This window comes from Hylobates moloch, unplaced genomic scaffold (genome assembly GCF_009828535.3).
Source record: "Hylobates moloch isolate HMO894 unplaced genomic scaffold, HMol_V3 SCAFFOLD_6, whole genome shotgun sequence".
Classification (NCBI taxonomy): Eukaryota; Metazoa; Chordata; class Mammalia; order Primates; family Hylobatidae; genus Hylobates; species Hylobates moloch.
In genome coordinates this window covers 153,777,068-153,798,322 of record NW_026652281.1, presented here as the reverse complement: position 1 = coordinate 153,798,322, position 21,255 = coordinate 153,777,068, and the positions used below count along the sequence as shown (strand labels likewise).

The 21,255-nt window shown below is 47.9% G+C and overlaps 1 protein-coding gene across 7 annotated transcripts in view; it reads left to right on the top strand.

Moving 5' to 3' along the window:
- Nucleotides 1–21,255, top strand: part of ZNF346 (zinc finger protein 346) — a 68,173-nt gene that overhangs the window by 36,019 nt on the left and 10,899 nt on the right. For 3 of the 7 annotated variants that reach the window (XM_058440181.1, XM_032158734.2, XM_032158730.2), the window contains 2 exons: nt 6,425–6,518; nt 8,875–12,463. In XM_058440181.1, the coding sequence (XP_058296164.1) occupies nt 6,425–6,518; nt 8,875–8,962 (182 nt within the window). In that variant the 3' untranslated portion in view covers nt 8,963–12,463. Of the gene's footprint in view, nt 1–4,497; nt 4,640–6,424; nt 6,519–8,874; nt 12,464–21,255 lie in introns of those variants that run through there. The other 4 variants (XM_032158729.2, XM_058440182.1, XM_032158735.2 and 1 more) reach the window with 4 other exon arrangements.

Here is a 21,255-nt window from a genome sequence, read left to right as displayed (position 1 = left end):
TTACTTAGATTTCTGGGTAAAAACTGGTTCTATAAATTAAGAAATAGTAGGTTCGGCCGGGCGCGGTGGCTCACTCTTGTAATCCCAGCACTTTGGGAGGCCGAGGCGGGCGGATCACGAGGTCAGGAGATCGAGACCACGGTGAAACCCCGTCTCTACTAAAAATACAAAAAAATTAGCCGGGCGTGGTGGCGGGCGCCTGTAGTCCCAGCTACTCGGAGAGGCTGAGGCAGGAGAATGGCGTGAACCCGGGAGGCAGAGCTTGCAGTGAGCCGAGATTGCGCCACTACACTCTAGCCTGGGCGACAGAGCGAGACTCCGTCTAAAAAAAAAAAAGAAATAGTAGGTTCTTTATGGTAAAGATACCTTTCTGAAAAGTAAAAAATTGTATTGAAATTTTACTAATATGTGGATTTTGCTACATATTACTATTATATATTACATTTACAAATATGTAGATTTTTTGTTTGTTTTTTTTGAGACAGAGTCTCACTCTGTCACCCAGGCTGGAGTGCAATGGTGCAATCTTGGCTCACTGCGACCTCCACGTTCAAGCGATTCTCCTGCCTCAGCCTCCCGAGTAGCTGGGATTATAGACACCCACCACCAAACCCGGCTAATTTTGGTATTTTTAGTAGAGACAGGGTTTCATCATGTTGGCCAGGCGGGTCTCAAACTCCTGACCTCAGGTGATCCACCTGCCTCGGCCTCCCAAAGTGCTGGGATTACAGGCGCGAACCCACCACACTCGGCCCTAATATGTAGATTTTTTTGAGACTTCATATAGCTACCTCTGAAATTTTGGGCACTAAAAGAACTTGAGAAAGTTACTTCATAAATGTGTGGAAACTGGAAATTGACTCTATATCTTTGGTAATAAAGGGGTAATGTCAGTATTTTCAACATCCTGGTGTCCAGTCTAGAAAGACTTGGTAGGAGAAAAATATTAGGCTTTTCCAAAGGTTCTGTTTCTGCTTTCTTAACATAAATTTGGCCTTGTTGAGTCCTTTTTAATTTGAACCACCGAAGTATCTCCCCCTGCCTCAGGAATAACTTACTGATTAAAATCGAAAACTAGGGCCAGGCACAGTGGCTCACGCCTGTAATCCCAGCACTTTAGGAGGCCAAGATAAGTGGATCACTTGAGGTCGGGAGTTTGAGACCAGCCTGGCCAAGATGGCAAAACCCCGTCTCTACTAAAAATACAAAAATTGGCTGGGTGCGGTGGCTCACACCTGTAATCCCAGCACTTTGAGAGGCCGAGGCAGGCAGATCACCTGAGGTCGGGAGCTGGAGACCAGTCTGACCAACATGGAGAAACCCCGTCTCTATTAAAAATACAAAAATTAGCCAGGCATGGTAGCATGTGCCCGTTAATCCCAGCTACTCTGAAGGCTGAGGCACGAGAATCACTTGAACCCAGGAGGAGGAGGTTGCAGTGAGCCGAGATCGTGCCCTTGAACTGCATGACTGAGATCACACCACTGCACTGGCAAAGACTAACTCAAAAAAAAAAAAAAAAAAAACTAAAAAAACGGTGCTGGAGAGGATGTGGAGAAATAGGAACACTTTTACACTGTTGGTGGGACTGTAAACTAGTTCAACCATTGTGGAAGACAGTGTGGCGATTCCTCAAGGATCTAGAACTAGAAATACCATTTGACCCAGCCATCCCATTACTGGGTATATACCCAAAGGATTATAAATCATGCTGCTATAAAGACACATGTATGTTTACAGCGGCACTATTCACAATAGCAAAGACTTGGAACCAACCCAAATGTCCAACAACGATAGACTGGATTAAGAAAATGTGGCACATATACACCATGGAATACTATGCAGCCATAAAAAAGGATGAGTTCATGTCCTTTGTAGGGACATGGATGAAGCTGGAAACCATCATTCTGAGCAAACTATCGCAAGGACAGAAAACCAAACACTGCATGTTCTCACTCACAGGTGGGAATTGAACAATGAGAACATTTGGATACAGAGTGGGGAACATCACACACCCAGGCCTGTCGTGGGGTTGGGGGAGGGGGGAGGGATAGCATTAGGAGATATACCTAATGTAAATGACTAGTTAATGGGTGCAGCATACCAACATGGTACATGTATATGTATGTAACAAACCTGCACATTGTGCACATGTACCCTAGAACTTAAAGTATAATAAAATAAATAATAAAAATAAAAAAAATTATTACTGAATGGAATATTCATTTTATGCTAGTTATTTCAAGTTTTTAAATACATAGAGGAACGTATTATAGAAAGACCTCTGTGGCTGGGTGTGATGGCTCACGCCTGTAATCTCAGCACTTTGGGAGGCCGAGGCGGGTGGATCACCTGAGGTCAGGAGTTCGAGACCAGCCTGGCCAACCTGGTGAAACCCGAAACCCCGTCTCCACTAAAAATACAAAAAATTAACCGGGTGTGGTGGTGGGCGCCTGTAATCCCAGCAGGAGAATCACTTGAACCCGGGAGGTGGAGGTTGCAGTGAACTGAGATCGCACCATTGCACTCCACCCTGGGTGACAAGAGTGAAACTCTGTCTCAAAAAAAAAAAAAAAGACCTGTGTCTCTTTTTCAAGTTTTGTTTTTTCTCTTTTTTTTGGTCCTTATGTAGAACAAATAAAGACTCTAAAACTAAGTTGTATATTATCAATTAGAGATGCAGGTGGCAATCAAGCCAAATAACATGACTTTAAAATCCGGTGTTCTCAGCCGGGCGCAGTGGCTCACACCTGTAATCCCAGCACTTTGGGAGGCTGAGGTGGGTGGATCATTTGAGGTTAGGAGTTCAACACCAGCCTGGTCAACATGGCAAAACCCTGTCTCTACTAAAAATACAAAAAAATTAGCCGGGCGTGGTGGCATGCATCTGTAATCCCAGCTACTCAGGATGCTGAGGCAGGAGAATCGCTTGAGCCTGGGAGGCGGAGATTGTGGTGAGCCAAGATTGTGCCACTGCACTCCAGTCTGGGCGACGGGGTGAGACCCTGTCTCAAAAAAAAAAAAAAAAGAAAAATCAGGTGTTCTACACCTTCACTCTGAGGTCATAGATTTTCTTATTTATTTATTTATTTATTGAGACAGAGTTTCGCTCTTATTTCCCAGGCTGGAGTGCAATGGCGCGATCTCGGCTTACCGCAACCTCCACCTCCTGGGTTCAAGCAATTCTCCTGCCTCAGCCTCCCGAGTAGCTGGGATTATAGGCATGCGCCACCACGGCTGGCTAATTTTGTATTTTTAGTAGAGATGGAGTTTCACCATGTTGGCCATGCTGGTCTCAGACTCCTGACCTCAGGTGATGTGGCCGCCTCGGCCTACCAAATTGCTGGGATTACAGGCATGAGCCACCATGCCCAGCCTGAGGTCATAGATTTTCAAGAGGACTTGGATTTGAAGAATATCGATAGTTTTTTTATTAAAAAGAAAAAAAAATAGCTGGGTGCAGTGGCTCACGCCTGTAATCCCAGCACTTTGGGAGGCTGAGGCAGGTGGATCACCTGAGGTCAGAAGTTCGACACCAGCCTCAACATGGAGAAACCCCGTCTCTACTAAAAATACAAAATTAGCCAGGCGTAGTGGTACATGCCTGTAATCTCAGCTACTTGGGAGGCTGAGGCAGGAGAATTGCTTGAACCTGGGAGGCGGAGGTTGCAGTGAGGCGAGATCTTGCCATTGCACTCCAGCCTGGGCAACAAAAGCGAAACTCTGTCTCAAAAAAATAAAATAAAATAAAATAACTAGGCAGAGAGGCAGGGGTATTAGATCCCCTTTTGATAGGAATATATACATTATAATTTTAATCTCCACACATTCCTATAAATAGATATGATGTCGACCACTTTACAAATAAAGAGGTTGAGACCCAGAGTGAATGGTTCAAGCTCATACAGCTGATAAGACCTTGATGTTAATAAATGTTGATATCACTATGGGTCTTTAGCTCTGTGTGGCTGCAAACCTTACACTCCTTCCACGTGCCTCCAGCTCTCAGCATACTTGGCAGGAGGCTCTCCAAGTGTAGGATGTCTAGCAGAGGCACTGAGCCCCACTCTGTCCCCCTTCTTACAGAGGTGGGCTGTTGACCTAGAATATGCAGGCAATGACTTCAGCTAACAAGGATTCTACCTTAGCAAAGAATTTAGGTGTTTGTTTTTGTAGAGACAGGGTTTCACCATGTTGGCTAGGCTGGTCTGGAACTCCTGGCCTCAAGTGATCCACCCGCCTCGCCCTCCCAAAGTGCTGGGATTACAGGCATGAGCCACCGTGCCCGGTCTATTTAGGTTTGTTAACAGCTTGACTTCTCCCTGCTGGCTTCGTTCAAGGCCATTCATTCATTTAGTTCATTCATTTAGTCAAGTCATCTAACACTTACTGATAGGTGTTATAGTCCAGGGCTTGGGCTAGGTGCTCTCACATTTAATTACCTGATGTAATCCTGACAATAACTGTTGAACAACTTTGATTATCCCCATTTTACAGATGAGGATATTAAAACCAGAAAGGTGAAGTGATTGCCCAGGGTTCCACACTAAAGAGTGGCAGAGCCAGAGCCCACATTGAAACCCAATGTAGTTCTGTGTTGGATCCAGAGAATAGTTCCTGAGGGTCCCTGACAAGTGTCTCATGGCAAGTATGGATCTACTGTAAGATTACCCAGGGTATCCAAATCCCACCGGGGGCAAATGCATCATCTACCACGCAGATCAAATAAGCCTTAGAGTGGTTTTATACTCCAGGCTTGTGTTTCTCTCATATTTACCCTAGAAGGCCAGAACTAAAACCTACATAGCATTCAGGCAAATCCTTCTTGCCCCCAGAGCATTGAATGTCCCCTCCAGGTTACTGAAATCCTCCTCTGCTTCACCCCATTACTTTCCCTAATTTGGGTCTTGTCTCCCACTCAGTAGAGCTGCTTTCTGAGCCTCATGCTGGTCCCCCAGTTTCTTCAGCTTTTATATACAGGACAAGTTTTCGGGTCTTACTAAATTCATATATAGTCAATAAGTATTTACTGGACTTTTACCTAATATGTGCCAGGCATTGTGGTATATATGTAGTAAATAAAACAGGTATTGTCTGTTTTCTTATGGAGCTTACAGTCCAGCAGAGAAGACAGGCATTGAGCAAATAGTTACAACTGTGACAAACTTTAGAAAAAAAGACAAATGCAAGACTGTGGGCACATAAAATGAGAGGAGATAAGATGGGGGAGCAGGGATCAAGAAAGGCACCCCAGAGGGCAAGTAGGATAGTATGGGACATAGTGATGCAGAGGAAATGAGCAGGTGTCCACGCATAACTTTGTGGGTCATGTTAGGGAGGTGGGCCTTTACCCTAAGAGCACTGGGAAGCCGTTGCCAGTTTGAGCTTTATGGACAGATCATCCTGGTTCCAATGTGAAGAGATTTGGAGCCTGGGCAACATGGCAAAACCCCATCTCTACAAAAAAAAGAAAATACAAAAATTACCCAGGTGTGGCCGGGCACGGTGGCTCACACCTGTAATCCCAGCACTCGAGGAGGTCCAGGTGGGTGGATCACGAGGTCAGGAGTTCAAGACCAGCCTGGCCAACATGGTGAAACCCCATCTCTACTAAAAATACAAAAATTAGCCGGGCACGGTGGTGCGCGCCTGTAATCCCAGCTACTCAGGAGGCTGAGGCAGGAGAATCCCTCGAACCCGGATGGCAGAGGTTGCAATGAGCCGAGATCGTGCCACTGCACTCCAGCCTGGCCACAGAGCGAGACTCCGTCTCAAAAAAAAAAAAAAAAAAAAAAAAAAAAAAAGAAAGAAAAGCTAAGGATCAGAAGAAAGGAAGGGATCTAACTAAGATCACCTGAAAGCAGAACCAGCAGTTCAGTTCCCTATTCTGGCTCCTCACTCACTACCAGACCATGTGGGAAAAGCCACTTTGTCATTGGAGCAGCCCTGGTAAAGTGAGACAGGGTCTGTGATTCCCAGGGTAGAAAGACAGATTGATTTTCATAGCCAGCATTCTCATTAATTACTGTTACTGCAAGCCCTAGGAGAGTGGCACCTTCCCAGAGATCTCTCAGTGAAGGGCATCCTTAATGAGGCCACTTAGCACAGTCAAGGTAGAAAAGACAGACCAAATGTCACCTCTTTGTTCTGTCATTCTTTTATCACTCAGCAGACAGCTAGTCTGGGCCAGGCTCTATGCTGGGACGAGGGACACAGGAATGAGGATCTTCCCAACCCCAGGAAGCACATAGGCACACAATCTGTGCCTCCTGAGCACTGTGGCCTCTGGGTTCTCATCAGGGCCAGCAACCTCGCCTCGCCTCACCTGTCCATCCTTAGAAGGGCATTTGTACACTCTGAAAAGCATCGGTCTTCAGGTTCCTTCTTTCTGGATTACTAAGATCTTGATTTTGATGTGTTTCAGCTGGAAAGGGCTACCCCTGCAAAACATGTAAGATAGTGCTGAACTCCATAGAACAGTACCAAGCTCATGTCAGCGGCTTCAAACACAAGAACCAGTAAGTAACCATTTTTTGAAATTCTAGGATCCATAGCAGGAGCTCAGAACTTCTGCATCAGAACAAAGCCAGGTAGTTCTCGGCTGAAATGGAATGCTGGCAGCCTTTTTTCAGTGAATAGAAGATGAATCATGTAACAGGAACAAGTGTCTCCTCTATATGTATTTCTCCACCAGCTTCTGCCCAGGCTTTGGACCTGTTGGGCTGAAGGGTTTAATAGAGAAGCATACATGATTTCCTTGGTGGAACCCCAAGAGCACCTGGCTTTCCTAGTCTGTAGCACTCTGACTGGGGAAGTGCTTTTCCACTGGCCTGGAGACCCTCTCCTTTGCTGGCAGGAGTTCCCTCTGTAGGTCATTATCAAATATGACCAGGCCCTCTCATTCATTAATCAAATATATATTGAGCATCTTCTGAATGGTGGCTGAGACAGACCCAGTCTCTGCTCTCCTGACCTTACAGCCTGGTGGGAGGAAACAGACTAAGCAAGTAAACAACCAATAATCACAGATTGTGATAAGGGTTTTGAAGGAACCAGGTGAACAGAGAGTTACCTGTTCATGGTAATCTTGGAAGTGACTAACATTCATTGAGCCCCTCTTCTGTTGCAGGACATATGTCAAGCAGATTTTCTCAGATAATCCTTCCAACCCTGAGAGCAAGAGATAATTATTCCCATTTTATACATATAGACAACCAGCATTCAAAGTGGTGATGTGAATGAAGCAAGGTCATGATTCAAACTGAAGCCTGTCTGGCTCACAGCATGCTCTTCCCAAGGCGTCAGGCTCAGAAGTAGGCTATGGCACCATTGATATGAAGAGGATAGGGCCTGGCCTGGCGGGCCCACATGGTTCTGTCCCTTCCTCTCCAAAGGGAAATGTGTGGTATGAGCAGTGTGCCACAACATAACGTTTTTTGTTTTTTTTTAGTAGAGATGGGGTTTCACCATATTGGCCAGGCTGGTCTCAAACTCCTGAGCTCAAGTGATCCCCCCCACCGCTGCCTCGGCCTCCCAGAGTGCTGGGATTGCAGGCGTGAGCCACTGCACCTGGCCCCAGCATAACCTTCTGAGATGGGTAGAAGAATTCCCATTTTACAGACAAGGAAACTGAGTTTCAGGCAGGCAAGCTGCTGAAATGATTGCTTTGACTTTGGTCATTGATTTTGCTTTGCTCATTGAGCTGAATGATTTAAAGGTGGTAGAAACACAGAGTATTGGTGTAAAAAATGTCCTTAGTTCTCTCTGCTCTGTCTGGAGTCTCCTCTCTCACATGGTAGCAGATCATCCTCTTCACCTGTGAATATGTTTTTTACTTTGGGGGACTCTTAGGTATAGACTTGAGACAAGCCCCAGCAACTCAGCCCCGCAGTATTTCAGCATACATACCTCCCTTGCAGCCTGGCTGATGACAGTTACAATAGACAACCTGAAGCCAACCAGAGCCCCGCCCTGGGGCTACCCACACCTGAAATTGCCAGTGTTGTTCACTGTTCTCTTGCTAAACTTTCCAGCAGTGTGACCTTGGGCAAGTCAATAAGTCTGTAATTCTCCCAACATGGGCAATGTAGTGAGACCCTGTCTACAAAAAATAAAGTTAGCCAGGTGTGGCGGTGCATGCCTGTAGTCCCAACTACTTGAGAGGCTGAAGTGGGAGAATAGCTTGAGCCCAGGAGTTGGAGTGAGCTATGAGTTGCAGTGAGCTATGATGGCACCACTATACTCCAGCCTGGGTGCCTGAGTGAGATCCTGTCTCAAAATTTTTAAAAAGCCTCTAATTCTGTCAGAATAAAGCTATAATTTGTTGAACACCTGATTCAGTCTCATTAAATTCTCAACAAAAGGTCTGAAATTAACCCCACCTTTTACAACCAAAGGAAGCCTAATTATCAGATAGGTTAATTGACTTGCCCAAGGTCACTTAGTTACTTGGAGTTAGACCTAGGATTCAAGCCTGTTTGACTTCAAAGCCCATTCATTTTACTCTGCCACTACCAAATGGAATGAGTTTGTATAGGGCCCTGTAGGCAGTAGTTTGGTATAGTGAAAAGGCATTGGCTACAGTCCTGAACCTACCACTTAAAAACATACTTTGGGCCAGCCACTTAAACTTCCTGAGCTTTAGTTTCCTTGTATGTAAAATGAGGGTGCTGTTTCTCACCTTGCAGAATTGCCATGAGGATGGAATGATGGAAGCTAAGCATCCAGCATTCTGCCAGCCCACAGTGGACCTCAGGGAAGGAAAAGTGTCCTGTCTATTACTCCAAGGCCCTAGAAAGGGCAGTGCTATCATTGCAATAAGCCAATACAGCTGCCACACACTGACCTTCTTCCTTTGTTCCTTCTCAAATACAGGTCACCAAAAACAGTGGCATCATCCCTGGGCCAGATTCCAATGCAAAGGCAACCCGTTCAGAAAGACTCAACCACCTTGGAAGACTAGAGGTGATTCTTCCCAGCATCCCATGTTGGGCCAGCCATGAGCCAGCTTCCCGTGACTGCTCAGCCCTTGGCTCCCTCTTACTCCTTGTTCTTACCAGGAAAGTACACAGGCCTGAGGCAGGATTGGGCCACAGACAGCCTCCGATTGGTCCAGGCTAATTCACTCCTGCTGCTCCCCTTTGGCAGGGGTCCTGTAGGTCATGACAGGGGAGGCAAGGGTATTGAGAGACTTGGGGTCTCGCGGGGTGGTAGTTTGGAGGGTGGCTTTCCCCCTTCCCCAACCTCTCTGGGCCATAGGTGCTGAGGCCCCTGCCACCTGTCTTTCCTCTAAAGGTCAGTTTTGGGCCAGTTCTTGCAACTAAAGAGCAGAGAGCTCTCTGGGCCCTATACTTCCAGCGAAACCTGGAACTTTCATGCCAAACCTGGGCCGGGGCAGGAAACAGAGGAAATGGCTGCAACATGGGAGCTTGGAGCTAATCCGGCACTCCGCCTTCCCCCAGAAGGTGCAGGCTTTCCTGAGTCTTAGACCAGATATGGCCAGTTGCGCAGGTTTCTGCCAACTGTGAAGTCTCCTCCTGGAGCAGTGACACAGTCTTGGTGGAGCATTGCTACCCCCGCTGCCCCTCTCCACAGTTCCTGAATGGTGCTAAGGATCTGCAGCAGTTGGCAATGAGCCGGGGCCTGGGGGCAGCGTCCATGTTCACTGGGATCATAGGACACTCCAATGGGGATAGGACCTTTCCCCTCCTCCATCAGAGGTGCTCTGACCCAAGGTCACATGGGAAAGTGCCCCACATGCAAGTCTCCCTGAGGGTTCTGCCCCTAAAGGCAAACTGCCTCATGCCAGCTAGCTGTGAGGTTCATTGCTACCCTCTGCCCTACTAGCCCTCTCTTCCCCCTTGTGCAGCAGACCACCTTGCCCAGGTTGCTGTGGTGCTAGCCTTCCCCATCATCCACCAGGCGATTTCTGGGTCCCAGGGAAAGAAATAGAGAGCTGATGCAGGTTCTACAGTGAGGAGCAGGTGTTCCCCAGGCCCCACACCCAGATTTCTCTATCTTTGCTATGTTTTATGGCCTGGGACTGAGTCCACAGGGATAGATTTTTCCTTGTAGCTTTGAGGCAAGAATTCCAAGGAGTGTCACCATCAGAGGCTTCTCTTCATTGTGTCAGAGAAGCCCCTAGCTGCTCTCGTGGCCTCCTTCCCCCACTCCCTGTCCCTTCACCTGTGAAATGCCTTTGCTTTGCATATTGTGTGTGGATGTGTGTGTGTGTGTGTGTGTTTGTGTGTATGTGTGTGCTTATGTGTGTGCCTAATGCTCTGTCTCTTGGTCACTGAAGCATCCAAATAAAGAATTTCCCCCATGAGCCAGACTGCAACTTAACAGACCTAGGGTTTTGAGCCATATTGCCATTGGATCTAGTATGTCTGTCTTGACCCCTCACCTCCACCCCATTCAGACCTCAGTAGTCACTTTAGGAGTTGGGACAGAGACAAGCACCCTGTGAAAGTCTCCCTTGAGTTCAGGTCCCCTGAACTCAATACAGCCTCATCTTCTCATCCACCTTTTCCTGCTTCTCCTGTCACATAGGGCCTCATGAAGGTCTTTAAAGGGTTTAAGCTGGGGATCTGCTTTATGTTTGAGAGAATTATTCTGGCTGCTATGTAAAGGAATGCACGGAGGGGCAGGAAAGGAGACAAGGAGGCCAGTATGGAAACTGTGTCCAGTATGGCTTTCCAGGCTAATCACTTAGGGCAGAGACCCAGCCTTATTCATCTCTACTTCCTGATGTCCATAGTAGTGTGTCATGAAGTTTTATTGAATGAATAAATGAGGTGTATGAGGAGAGCTGGTTTTTTCCTGCTCAGCTCTTACACAGTGATAGGTTTGTTCCATGGGACTTATCATAGGCCTGGTGATTCTTGAAAGAGCATTTTCCATGACTCAAAAATGAGCTGAGAAGGAGTGTTATAGCCAGGTGTGGCGGCATGCACCTATAGTCCCAGCTGCTCAGGAGGCTAAGGCAGAAAGACCATTCAAGCCCAGGAGTTCCAGCCTGTAGTATGCTATGATCATGCCTGTGAATAACCACTGCACTCCAGCCAGGGCAACATAACAAGACTCTTATCTCAAAAAAAAAAAAAAAAGTATAAAAATAAATTTGAAGGCTGGGCGCCGTGGCTCACGCCTGTAATCCGAGCACTTTGAGAGGCCAAGGCAGGTGGATAACCTGAGGTCAGGAGTTCGAGACCAGCCTGACCAACATGGCAAACCCCATCTCTATAAAAAATACAAAAATCAGCTGGGCGTGGTGGCACGCATCTGTAGTCCCAGCTGCTCGGGAGGCTGAGGCAGGAAAATTGCTTGAACCCGGGAGGCGGAGGGTTGCAGTGAGCCGAGATCGTGCCACGGCACTCCAGCCTAGGTGACAGAGCGAGACTCCTGTTTCAAAATAAATAAAAAATTTTAAAAGAAGATAGCCAGGTGTGGTGGTGCATGCCTGTAGTCGTGGCTACCTGGAAGGGTGCAGCAGGAGGATCGCTTTAACCATAAGTTCAAGGTAGCAGTAACCTATGATTATGCCACTGTACTCCAGTCTGGACAACAGAGCAAGACCCTGTCTCTAAAAATAATAATTTTTAAAATTTAAAAAAAGAAAGGAGTGTTATGGCCTCAAGAGCTCTTTGTCCATCCTTTAGTGTAGACAGCCAGATTTGAGGAAGGGGCCCAGGCAGCCTCAGCTCCCACTCAGTACCACTCAGCCCCTGCTCCTGGTCAGCTGTGAAAGGCTCTACACAGCCCCAGGGGAGGTTCTCAGCTTCCCAAGATTAGACTGCCTCAGCAATTCCCCAGAGTCCTTCTAAGCCACCTAGTATGTCAGATTCAGCCCCATCTACCAAGCAAGGAAATGAAGGGCAGGGGGTGAGTGGGCTATCATACCGTGAGCCTCCGGCTTGCAAGACCACTTTGTAGTACCTACCGGCTGTGTGGCCAGCCCTGTTGGTAAAGGGACCTAGAGATGAACACTTTCTTGCCCTTACGGGTTCACACACAGTCAAAGATCATGATGACAATGATAAGAATGCCCAGGATGCAGGAGCTGACTCAGCCAAGGGTATAAAAAAGCTGGAGAGGTTGAGGCCAGGCGCGGTGGCTCACGCTTGTAATCCCAGCACTTTGGGAGGCCGAGGCAGGCGGATCACGAGGTCAGGAGATCGAGACCATGGTGAAACCCGTCTCTACTAAAAATACAAAAAAATGGCCGGGCGCGGTGGCTCATGCTTGTAATCCCAGCACTTTGGGAGGCCGAGGCGGGCGGATCACGAGGTCAGGAGATCGAGACCACGGTGAAACCCTGTCTCTACTAAAAAATACAAAAAATTAGCCGGGCGTGGTGGCGGGCGCCTGTAGTCCCAGCTACTCGGAGAGGCTGAGGCAGGAGAATGGCGTGAACCCGGGAGGTGGAGCTTGCAGTGAGCCGAGACTGCGCCACTGCACTCCAGCCCGGGCGACAGAGCAAGACTCCGTCTCAAAAAAAAAAAAAAACCTGTAGTCCAGTATCGAGAGGTGAAGGCAAGAAAGGATGAACCGGAGTTGCAGATGCATGAGCCGGACGGCCATGAACCCACCTGGCAAAAAAAAAAAAAAAAAGCTGGAGAGATTGGGAAGCCAGCATTTCATCTGCATAACAACCTTTGAGCTAAGAGTTGATATTCCATATAGAGAAGGAGGCCAGGCAGGGTGGTTCACACCTGTAATCCCAGCACTTTGGGAGGCCGAGGCGGGTGTATCACTTGAGGCCAGGAGTTCAAGACCATCCTGGCCAACGTGGTGAAATCCCACCTCTACAAAAAACAAAAAATAAAATAAAAACCATGGAGAGAAGGAACAGGCTGAAAGAGGTGTCATGATTTGCCCAAGGTCTTGCCTCTAAGAAATGACAAAATGGAGAGTAGAATCCAGTTCTCTAGACTTCCTCTGGAACCCTTTACGAATGAGGACCAGAGTCCCTCCCACATGGCCCCTGCAGCCTGCCTCACCCAGCTCCTGCCAGTGCCGTGGTCTCACAGGGTGAGCAGCCACTCAGGGCAGGGGCAGCACCCACAAAACAGATGAGACAAGGCTCAATGTTTATATTCCAAATCCCTCCATTTTTCTCATAATTTTGTCCATTCCCAGTGTAGTAGACTCTAATTATTAAAGTGTTAGAAACCCAAATCAAAGCGATTAGCTAAAAAAGTAAATGTATTGATTCACTTAATGAAAAATCCACATACAGTGATAGCCGGACATAGACTCAGAGATGGTCTCATCAGGAAGAATTTTCTATCCCTCTCCTTTCCTCTGTGTGCCCTCTCTCAGGCAAGCTCTCTCCAAGAGGTGCCAAGGTGGCCACTGGCAGCCCCAGGCTTCTATCCTGATACGTTAGTAACAACAGTGGAAAGAACACCTTTCTCCACCAGTTCCAACAGAATATCTGGGATTGCCTCAACTGGTTTAGTCCTGTTCTCATCCCTGAATTAATCATTGTGGCTAGGGGAAAAGGCACTCCGATTTGGGGCCTGGGTCATGTGCCTAAAGCTGAGTCGGCTCCACCTAAAACATTGAGAGAGGGAGTGATGGAACCCCAAAAGAAGAAGGTTGTAGGGCTCTTTCCAGATTAAGGGGGGATGGATGCAGGGGGAGGGGGACAAAAACAACTGTGCACCATACCCAGAAATTGTTTAACTGTTTCCATTTTTTTCTAACTTTCTGAGGTACACCATACATTCAGTAATGTGCACCAATTTTAGACTTCAATTTGATGAATCCTCACTTACATGTATACATTGGGGCAGTCACCCTCCAGATCAAGATACAGAACATTGCCAGGTCCCTAAAACATTCCCTCATTTCCCCTCCTAGTCAGTATCCCCCAGAAGTAACCACTATTTTGACCTCTATCATTATAGATTAGTTTTGCTTGCTCTTGAGTTTTATAAAAATGGAATCATACATTTTGCACAATATTAGTTTGTGGAATTCACCCATGTTACTGTATGTCTCAGAAGTTCAGTTTTTTTTTTCAGCCAGGCGCAGTGGCACATGCCTGTAATCCCAGCACTTTGGGAGGCCGAGGCGGGCGCATCACTTGAGGTCAGGACCTTGAGACCAGCCTAGCCAACATGGTGAAACCCTGTCTCTACTAAAAATACAAAAATTAGCCGGTCATGGTGGTGGATGCCTATAATCTCAGCTGCTCGGGAGGCTGAGGCAGGAGAATCGCTTGAACCTGGGAGGCAGAGGTTGCAAGTGAGCTGAGATCGCGCCACTGCACTCCAGCCTAGGTGAGATAGTAAGATTCCGTCTCAAAAAAAAAAAACAAGTTGAGTTTTTTCATGCTGTGTAGTGGTCCTTTATTTGAATGTAGCACAATTTAGCCATCCTACTTTTTTGTTTTTGTTTTTGAGATGTTCTCACTCTGGCCCCCAGGCTGGAATGCACTGGTGCCATCAAGACTCACTGCAGCCTCGACCTCCTCGGCTCAAGGGATCCTCCCACCTCAGCCTCCCAAGTAGCTGAGACTACAGGCACATGCCACCACACCAGCTAATTTTTTCTATTTTTTGTAAAGATGGAGTCTCACTCTGTTGCCCAGGCTGGTCTCGAACTCCTGGGCTCAAGTGATCCTCCCGCCTCAGCCTCCCAAGTAGCTGGGACTACAGACACATGCCACCATGCCAGCTAGTTTTTCGTATTTTTTGTAGGGATGGGGTCTCACCCTGTTACCCAGGCTGGTCTCAAACTCCTGGGCTCAAGCGATCCACGCACCTCAGCCTCCAAAAGTGCTGGGATTACAAGCGTGAGCCACCACGCCTGGCCCAGCCATCCTGTTGAGGGACAATTGGGTTGTTTCTAGTTTGGGGGTATCATAAATAAAACTGCTGTGAAGGATTTTGTACATGTTGCTTGGTACACATGTTCACTCGTACTCAGGCGTGGAATCATAGAGTAGGCATATGTTTAGCTTGTCTAGACACTGCCAAACAGTTTTCCAAAGTGGCTCTATTGACTTACATCCTCACCAGCAGTGTGTGGGAGCTCCAGCAGCTCCATGTCTTTGTTAGCACTTGGTGTTGTCAGTTTTTTTAATATTGGCCATTCTGGTGGCACCCAGGAATTTGAATCCATAGTTCCTGACTTGAAATCAGGGCCCCTCTTACTCTTAGCATCCTCAAGACAGGTTTGAATTTTGTAGCCTCGAATGGCCTCAGAAATCAATACTTAGGACCCATAATACAGCAGGCAAGCATGTGAGGGAGCCTCTGCTCATGGCTCCAGTGCCTAGGGAGGGTCTCAGAGAGGCATCAGCTCTGGAGAGGCAGTCTAGTGTAGTGGCGAAAACCCAGGTTCTGGGAAGCAAGGAGCTAAGGTTCAGATCCCAGCTCTGCCATCGCAAAGCTGCCTCAGGGTGGAACATTAGTACCTACCTCACAGGGTGATTGTGAGAATTAAAAGAATATGGCCGGGCGCGGTGGCTCACGCCTGTAATCCTAGCACTTCGGGAGGCCGAGGTGGGCGGAGCATGAGGTCAGGAGATCGAGACCATCCTGGCTAACACGGTGAAACCCCGTTTCTACTAAAAGTACAAAAAATGAGCCGTGCATGGTGGCGGGCGCCTGTAGTCCCAGCTACTCAGGAGGCTGAGCCAGGAGAATGGCCTGAATCTGGGAGGCGGAGCTTGCAGTGAGCCGAGATTGCACCACTGCACTCCAGCCTGGGCTACAGAGCAACACTCCATCTCAAAAAAAAAAAAAAAAAAAAAAGAATACATAGATACGAAATAATTAATAGTGCCTTACACATGATAAATGCTATATAAATGATAGCTGCTGCTCTTTCTATTGTTGACCTGAAGTAAGCCCTGAATCCCCCTGGAGCAGGGGTAAGGCCACAAGCAGATGGCATGTGGTATAGCCCCATGTAATAAGATTCAGTAATTCGGCCTGACTGAGCCGGGGGAAAAAGCATAGTGGCTAGAAGTGATTCTTTACTGGGGTCCAGCGAAAAGTCACCCTCCACTACTGGGGAGCCCCTGCTTATCCCAGGCCCAAGGCTCTTTGGCCAGTGACACTACTGAGGTGTCACACCTGAGGGGAAGAAACGGAATCATGCATGAAATGGAACCAAGAGGAAGTGGAAGCATATGCTCTTAGCCCAGAGCTAGATGCAAAGCAGCTGTTTGAATAGAACAACCCACCAGTGCAGACACAGATCTAGACATGCACCTGTATAGCAGCCAATGAGGGCTGGCATGAGGGACAAGGGCCTGAGATTCAGGGGCCCTAAGTGTTGGCCTGAGCACTGCCGCCAGCTATATGTGACCCGAGGCTTTGATACTGTCTTGTGAAGTGGAAGTTAGAAGAAATCACAGTTCCCAGCTCAAATCCTAAAGAAGCAGCAATGAACAGGTAGAGTTTCCTCCCAGAGCCCTAAGCCGGGTGTGGTGCACGTGCCTGTAATCCCAGCTGCTCAGGAGGCTGAGGCAGGAGGATCGCTTGAGCCCAGGAGTTCAAGTCCAGCCTGGGCAACATAGTGGGAGCCTCTTAAAAAAAAAAAAAAAAAAGCCAGGTGCGGTGGCTCACACCTGTAATCCCAGCACTTTGGGAGTCTGAAGTGGGCGGATCACAAGGTTAGGAGATCAAGACCATCCTGCTAACACAGAGAAACCCCGTCTCTACTAAAAATACAAAAAATTAGCCAGTCATAGTGGCGGGTGCCTGTAGTCCCAGCTACTGGGAGGCTGAGGCAGGAGAACGGCATGAACCCGGGAGGCAGAGCTTGCAGTGAGCCGAGATCACGCCACTGCACTCCAGCCTGGGCGACAGAGCGAGACTCCGTCTCAAAAAAAAAAAAAAAGAAAGAAAAAGAAGAATGCCCTTCCCTCACAGCAGTCCCTGCCAGATGAGCTGTCCCCACCCCCAAACCAGATGCTCTGATGAGCAGTCGCTAGTGTAAAATACAATAGGAAGAACACTTTCTCCCTCTGACCATCCATCCACCTAACCTCACCTCTCTGCCCTGTGCAAAGCCCTATTACAGAGACAGGGCAGACTCGTCCCTGGCCCGGATCTCCCAAGCTTGCTGTTCATATATGCTCTCTTCATCTGTCTAGGGATATCAGAATGCAGTTCTGTAAATGATCAACTCTTCAGCGCAATGACCCCATTAGCCACTAGGTGGAGTCCGCTTCTTTTTTCTAGCAAGGTAGACCAGCCCTGGGACTTTACTGTTTGATTTAATGGGAAGAGAACAGGGTGACTTCACGAGCCCCTGTATTTGCTATTTCAGTTAACCCTCAGGACAACTGGAAAAGACTTGATTTCACAGGAGAAAGTCAGGGACAAAGTCTTGCAGAGCTTACACAACCAAGAAGTAGCCTTGGAGAGAGATTTGATCTTAGCACATCTGCTCATTCCCAAGGCCGATTTCTCCTTCCCTCAGGACACTTCCCTCAGGAGGCCCTCTCTGTTTGAGGGCTGTAACTTAGTACACCTGATGTCAGGCCAGCTCCACAGCCCTTCTTTTCCTTTTCTCCTTTGGATGCCAAACCTGCTGCATTCTCAGATCCTGTGGTTCCGAGGGACTAACCTGCTCCCTGATTCCAGGAGTGAGCCTGTGACCCGACTGAATAATCACAGTCATAGTCTTCAGCTGTTAGTGTCCAGCATGTAAGGACAGCCTGCTTCAGAACTAAGCCAACACAGAGGAGGCCGGGCGCGGTGGCTCACACCTGTAACCCCAGTACTTTGGGAGGCCAAAGCAGGCAGATTACTTGAAGCCAGGAGTTCAAGACCAGCCTGGCCAACATGGTGAAACCCCGTCTCTAATAAAAATACAAAAATTAGTCAGGCGTGGTGGCGCACGTTTGTAGTCCCAGCTACTCAGGAGGCTGAGGCAGGAGTGTCGCTTGAACCCGTGAGGCAGAGGTTGCAGTGAGCCAAGATCACACCACTGTACTCCAGATAAGGATAGACTCATTTCTGATGACTACCTGGATCCAACTATGCCTGAAGCTAATATCCCCCAGGACTTTTTAGTTAATGACTTTTCTTTAAGTCAGCTGGAGTTGAGTTTCTATCACTTGCAACCAAGATTTCTGCCTAATACTTGCTCCAGCTCCCCTTGTCAACCTGGGGACCTCCACTCATCCAGAGATCACTGGCCCCCAAGGCCAAGTTGGCTGCCCTTTGTGTTCCCAGATGCCCTGTGTTCCCCTCTAGCATAGCCCTTAATATGCTGTGTTACGATGATCTAATTCCCTGTCTCTTCTTTTAGACTAGAAACTGCTTGAGGGCAGGAATTGGGTCTTACGATACTGCATCCCTGGTCCCTAGCATAGGACTGTGGTTATGTTTTAATAATTGCTTGGTGATTGAATACGTTAATGAATAAATGAATAAAAATGGGTATGGTCTGGTAGGGACCATTGCTGGGATTTCACAGGAAAGACATTTATGTTGTTTGTTTTTTGAAACAGAGTCTCACTCTGTCACACAGGCTGGAATGCAGTGGTGCAAACACAGCTCATTGCAGCCTCGACCTCCCTGACTTAAATGATCCTCCCACCTCAGCCTCCCGAGTAGCTGGGACTACAGGTGCACACCACCATACCCAGCTAATTATCTTATTTTTTGTAGACACAGGGTCCCACTGTGTTGCCCAGGCTGGTCTTGAACTCCGGAGCTCAAACGATCCTCCCACCTCGGCCTACCAGAGTGCTGGGATTGCAGACGTGAGCCACCGCACCTTGGCTGGAAAGACTTACTGAGGGAGATGATCCTCTAGTAGTCATGAAGGTCAAAGGAGCCAGGTTGCTAGGGTGGGAGGAGGCTTAGTGAAAGGAACTTGAAGAGGCGAGTTGTGGAACACAGTTGATTGTTTCAATAATGGCCTCCCGTGAATCACTGCCTCCCTGTGCCTGTGTCCTTTTGCAAGGTGACTTTATCATTGCTCCCATCAAGATGGGGCAGGTCCATTTCCCAGTCTCTTGAATCTGAACTAGTCTTGTGAGTTGCTTTGATCAGAGAATTCAGTGACATGACTGTACGACTTCCAAGGTTAGGACTTAAGTGCCAGTGCAGCTTCTGTTCCTGAGACTGTGAAAGGAAGTTTGGGCTAGACGGTGTGGCTACCACAGACCAGGTGGAGAGAGAAGCCAACAGCCAGCTCCATACATGTGAGGGAAGACATCCTAGACCCTCTAGCATAGCCAATCCACAGCATAAGCAGAACTTCCACCTGAGCCCAGCAATCACAGAATTGTGAGAAATAATACATTGCTTTAAATAATTAAGTTTGGGAACAGTTTGTGCAGTAAAGGCTCACAGAATCACTAGGTATAATAATCAGAAGCTTCCTAGTGTCTGTTTACCCTTCTTCCTATAATAAGCTTTTCTTTGAAAATCCCCACCTTCAGCTTATGTAGTCTAGGTGGGGAAGACCTCCACTCTCCTGGCTTTTGCCAAAACAATTGAGAAGTTGCCAAGTGGGAATGTCTTGAGCCCAGAGCTGTTAGTGGCCTTCTTTGTCACTTCTTAGGGAGCACCTGCCATAGAGAAGAAGACACAAGAGAGAATGACTTTTGACTAAACTATTGGGAACCAGGATCAAGCTGTTTCTGAAGCCTGATTCACACCAGGACTTAAAGTCATGCTCCTGTAGTCCCAGCTACTCAGGAGACTAAGGCAGGAGGATTTCTTAGGCCCAGGAGTTCAAATCCAGCCTGGGCAGCACAATAAGACCTCATCTCTTTAAAAACAAAAGTGCATGAGCCAGTACATTCACTATTTTGTGTAAGCAGGTTTGATTTTTGAGTTTCTGTGTCTTGCAACTGAATGAAAATGTTCCCTGAGAGTCAGAAAAATTGATAGAGGCTGAGCAGCTCCAGGGCAGAGGGCAGTTAGGTCAGACAGAGGAGGGATTCCTGGCTGGGCGCGTTGGCTCACACCTGTAATCCCAGCACTTTGGGAGGCCAAGGCGGGCGGATCACGAGCTCAGGAGAATGAGACCATCCTGGCTAACACGGTGAAACCCGTCTCTACTAAAAAAAAAAAAATTAGCCGGGCGTGCTAGCAGGCACCTGTAGTCCCAGCTACTCGGGAGGCTGAGGCAGGAGAATGGCATGAACCTGGGAGGCAGAGCTTGCAGTGAGCCAAGATCGCGCCACTGCACTCCAGCCTGGGTGACAGAGTGAGACTCCATCTCAAAAAAAAAAAAAAAAAAAGACAGAGGAGGGATTCCCTAGAGAGTGTGGGAAAGAGAATTGATTTTTCCTCAACCTCAACTATACGCCAGGACCCTGGAATGAGACACACTCTCCCTAGAGGACTCCTGGGTACAAATGACCTGTGGCAGTTGTAACAAAGTGCTGCAAACCCAGTGCAGCCTGAGTCTGTAGCAGGAGCCCAAAGCCCAGACTGGGGGTGGGCCGGGGAAGGTCTCCCTGAGGACGTGACATTTAAACTGAGTGATCCGCCTGTGGGTGGGTGGTGGGTAGGAAGGTGGGGGTAAGGAATGTTCCAGGCAGAGGTAACAGCATGTGCCAAGGCTCTGAGGAGGAAGATGCTTGTCAACTCAAAGGAGGGAGAATGTGCTACAAGGTAAGGAAAGAGACTGGCAAGACCAGGGCCCTCGAAACATATCAGCCAAGATTTTCAGCAATAAGCAACGGAAACAAGCCAGCTAGTTTAAGTTCATAGAACTACCAGAAGCATTAAAGAAGTTGGCTTAACACTTACAGATTTTTTTTGATGCTTAATACTTATATTAATACTTATAGATGGGCCAGGTGCGGTGGCTTACGCCTGTAATCCCAGCACTTTGGAAGACTGAGGAGGGTGGATCATCTGAGGTCAGGAGTTTGAGACCAGCCTGGCTAACATGGTGAAACCCTGTCTCTACTAAAAACACAAAAATTAGCTGGCCGTGGTGGTGCCCACCTGTAATCCCAGCTACTCGGGAGTCTGAGGCAGGAGAATCGCTTGAACCCAGGAGGCAGAGGTTGTAGTGAGCCAAGATCATGCCATTGCATTCCAGCCTGGGCGACAGAGCAAGACTCCGTCTCAAAAAAAAAAAAAACTTGTAGCCAGGCGCGGTGGCTCATGCCTATAATCCCAGCACTTTGCCAAGGCAGGCAGATCACGAGGCCAGGAGTTGGAGACCAGCCTGGCCAGCATGGTGAAACCCCGTCTCTACTAAAAATACAAAAATTAGCTGGACATGGTGGCAACACCCCTGTAGTCCCAGCTACTC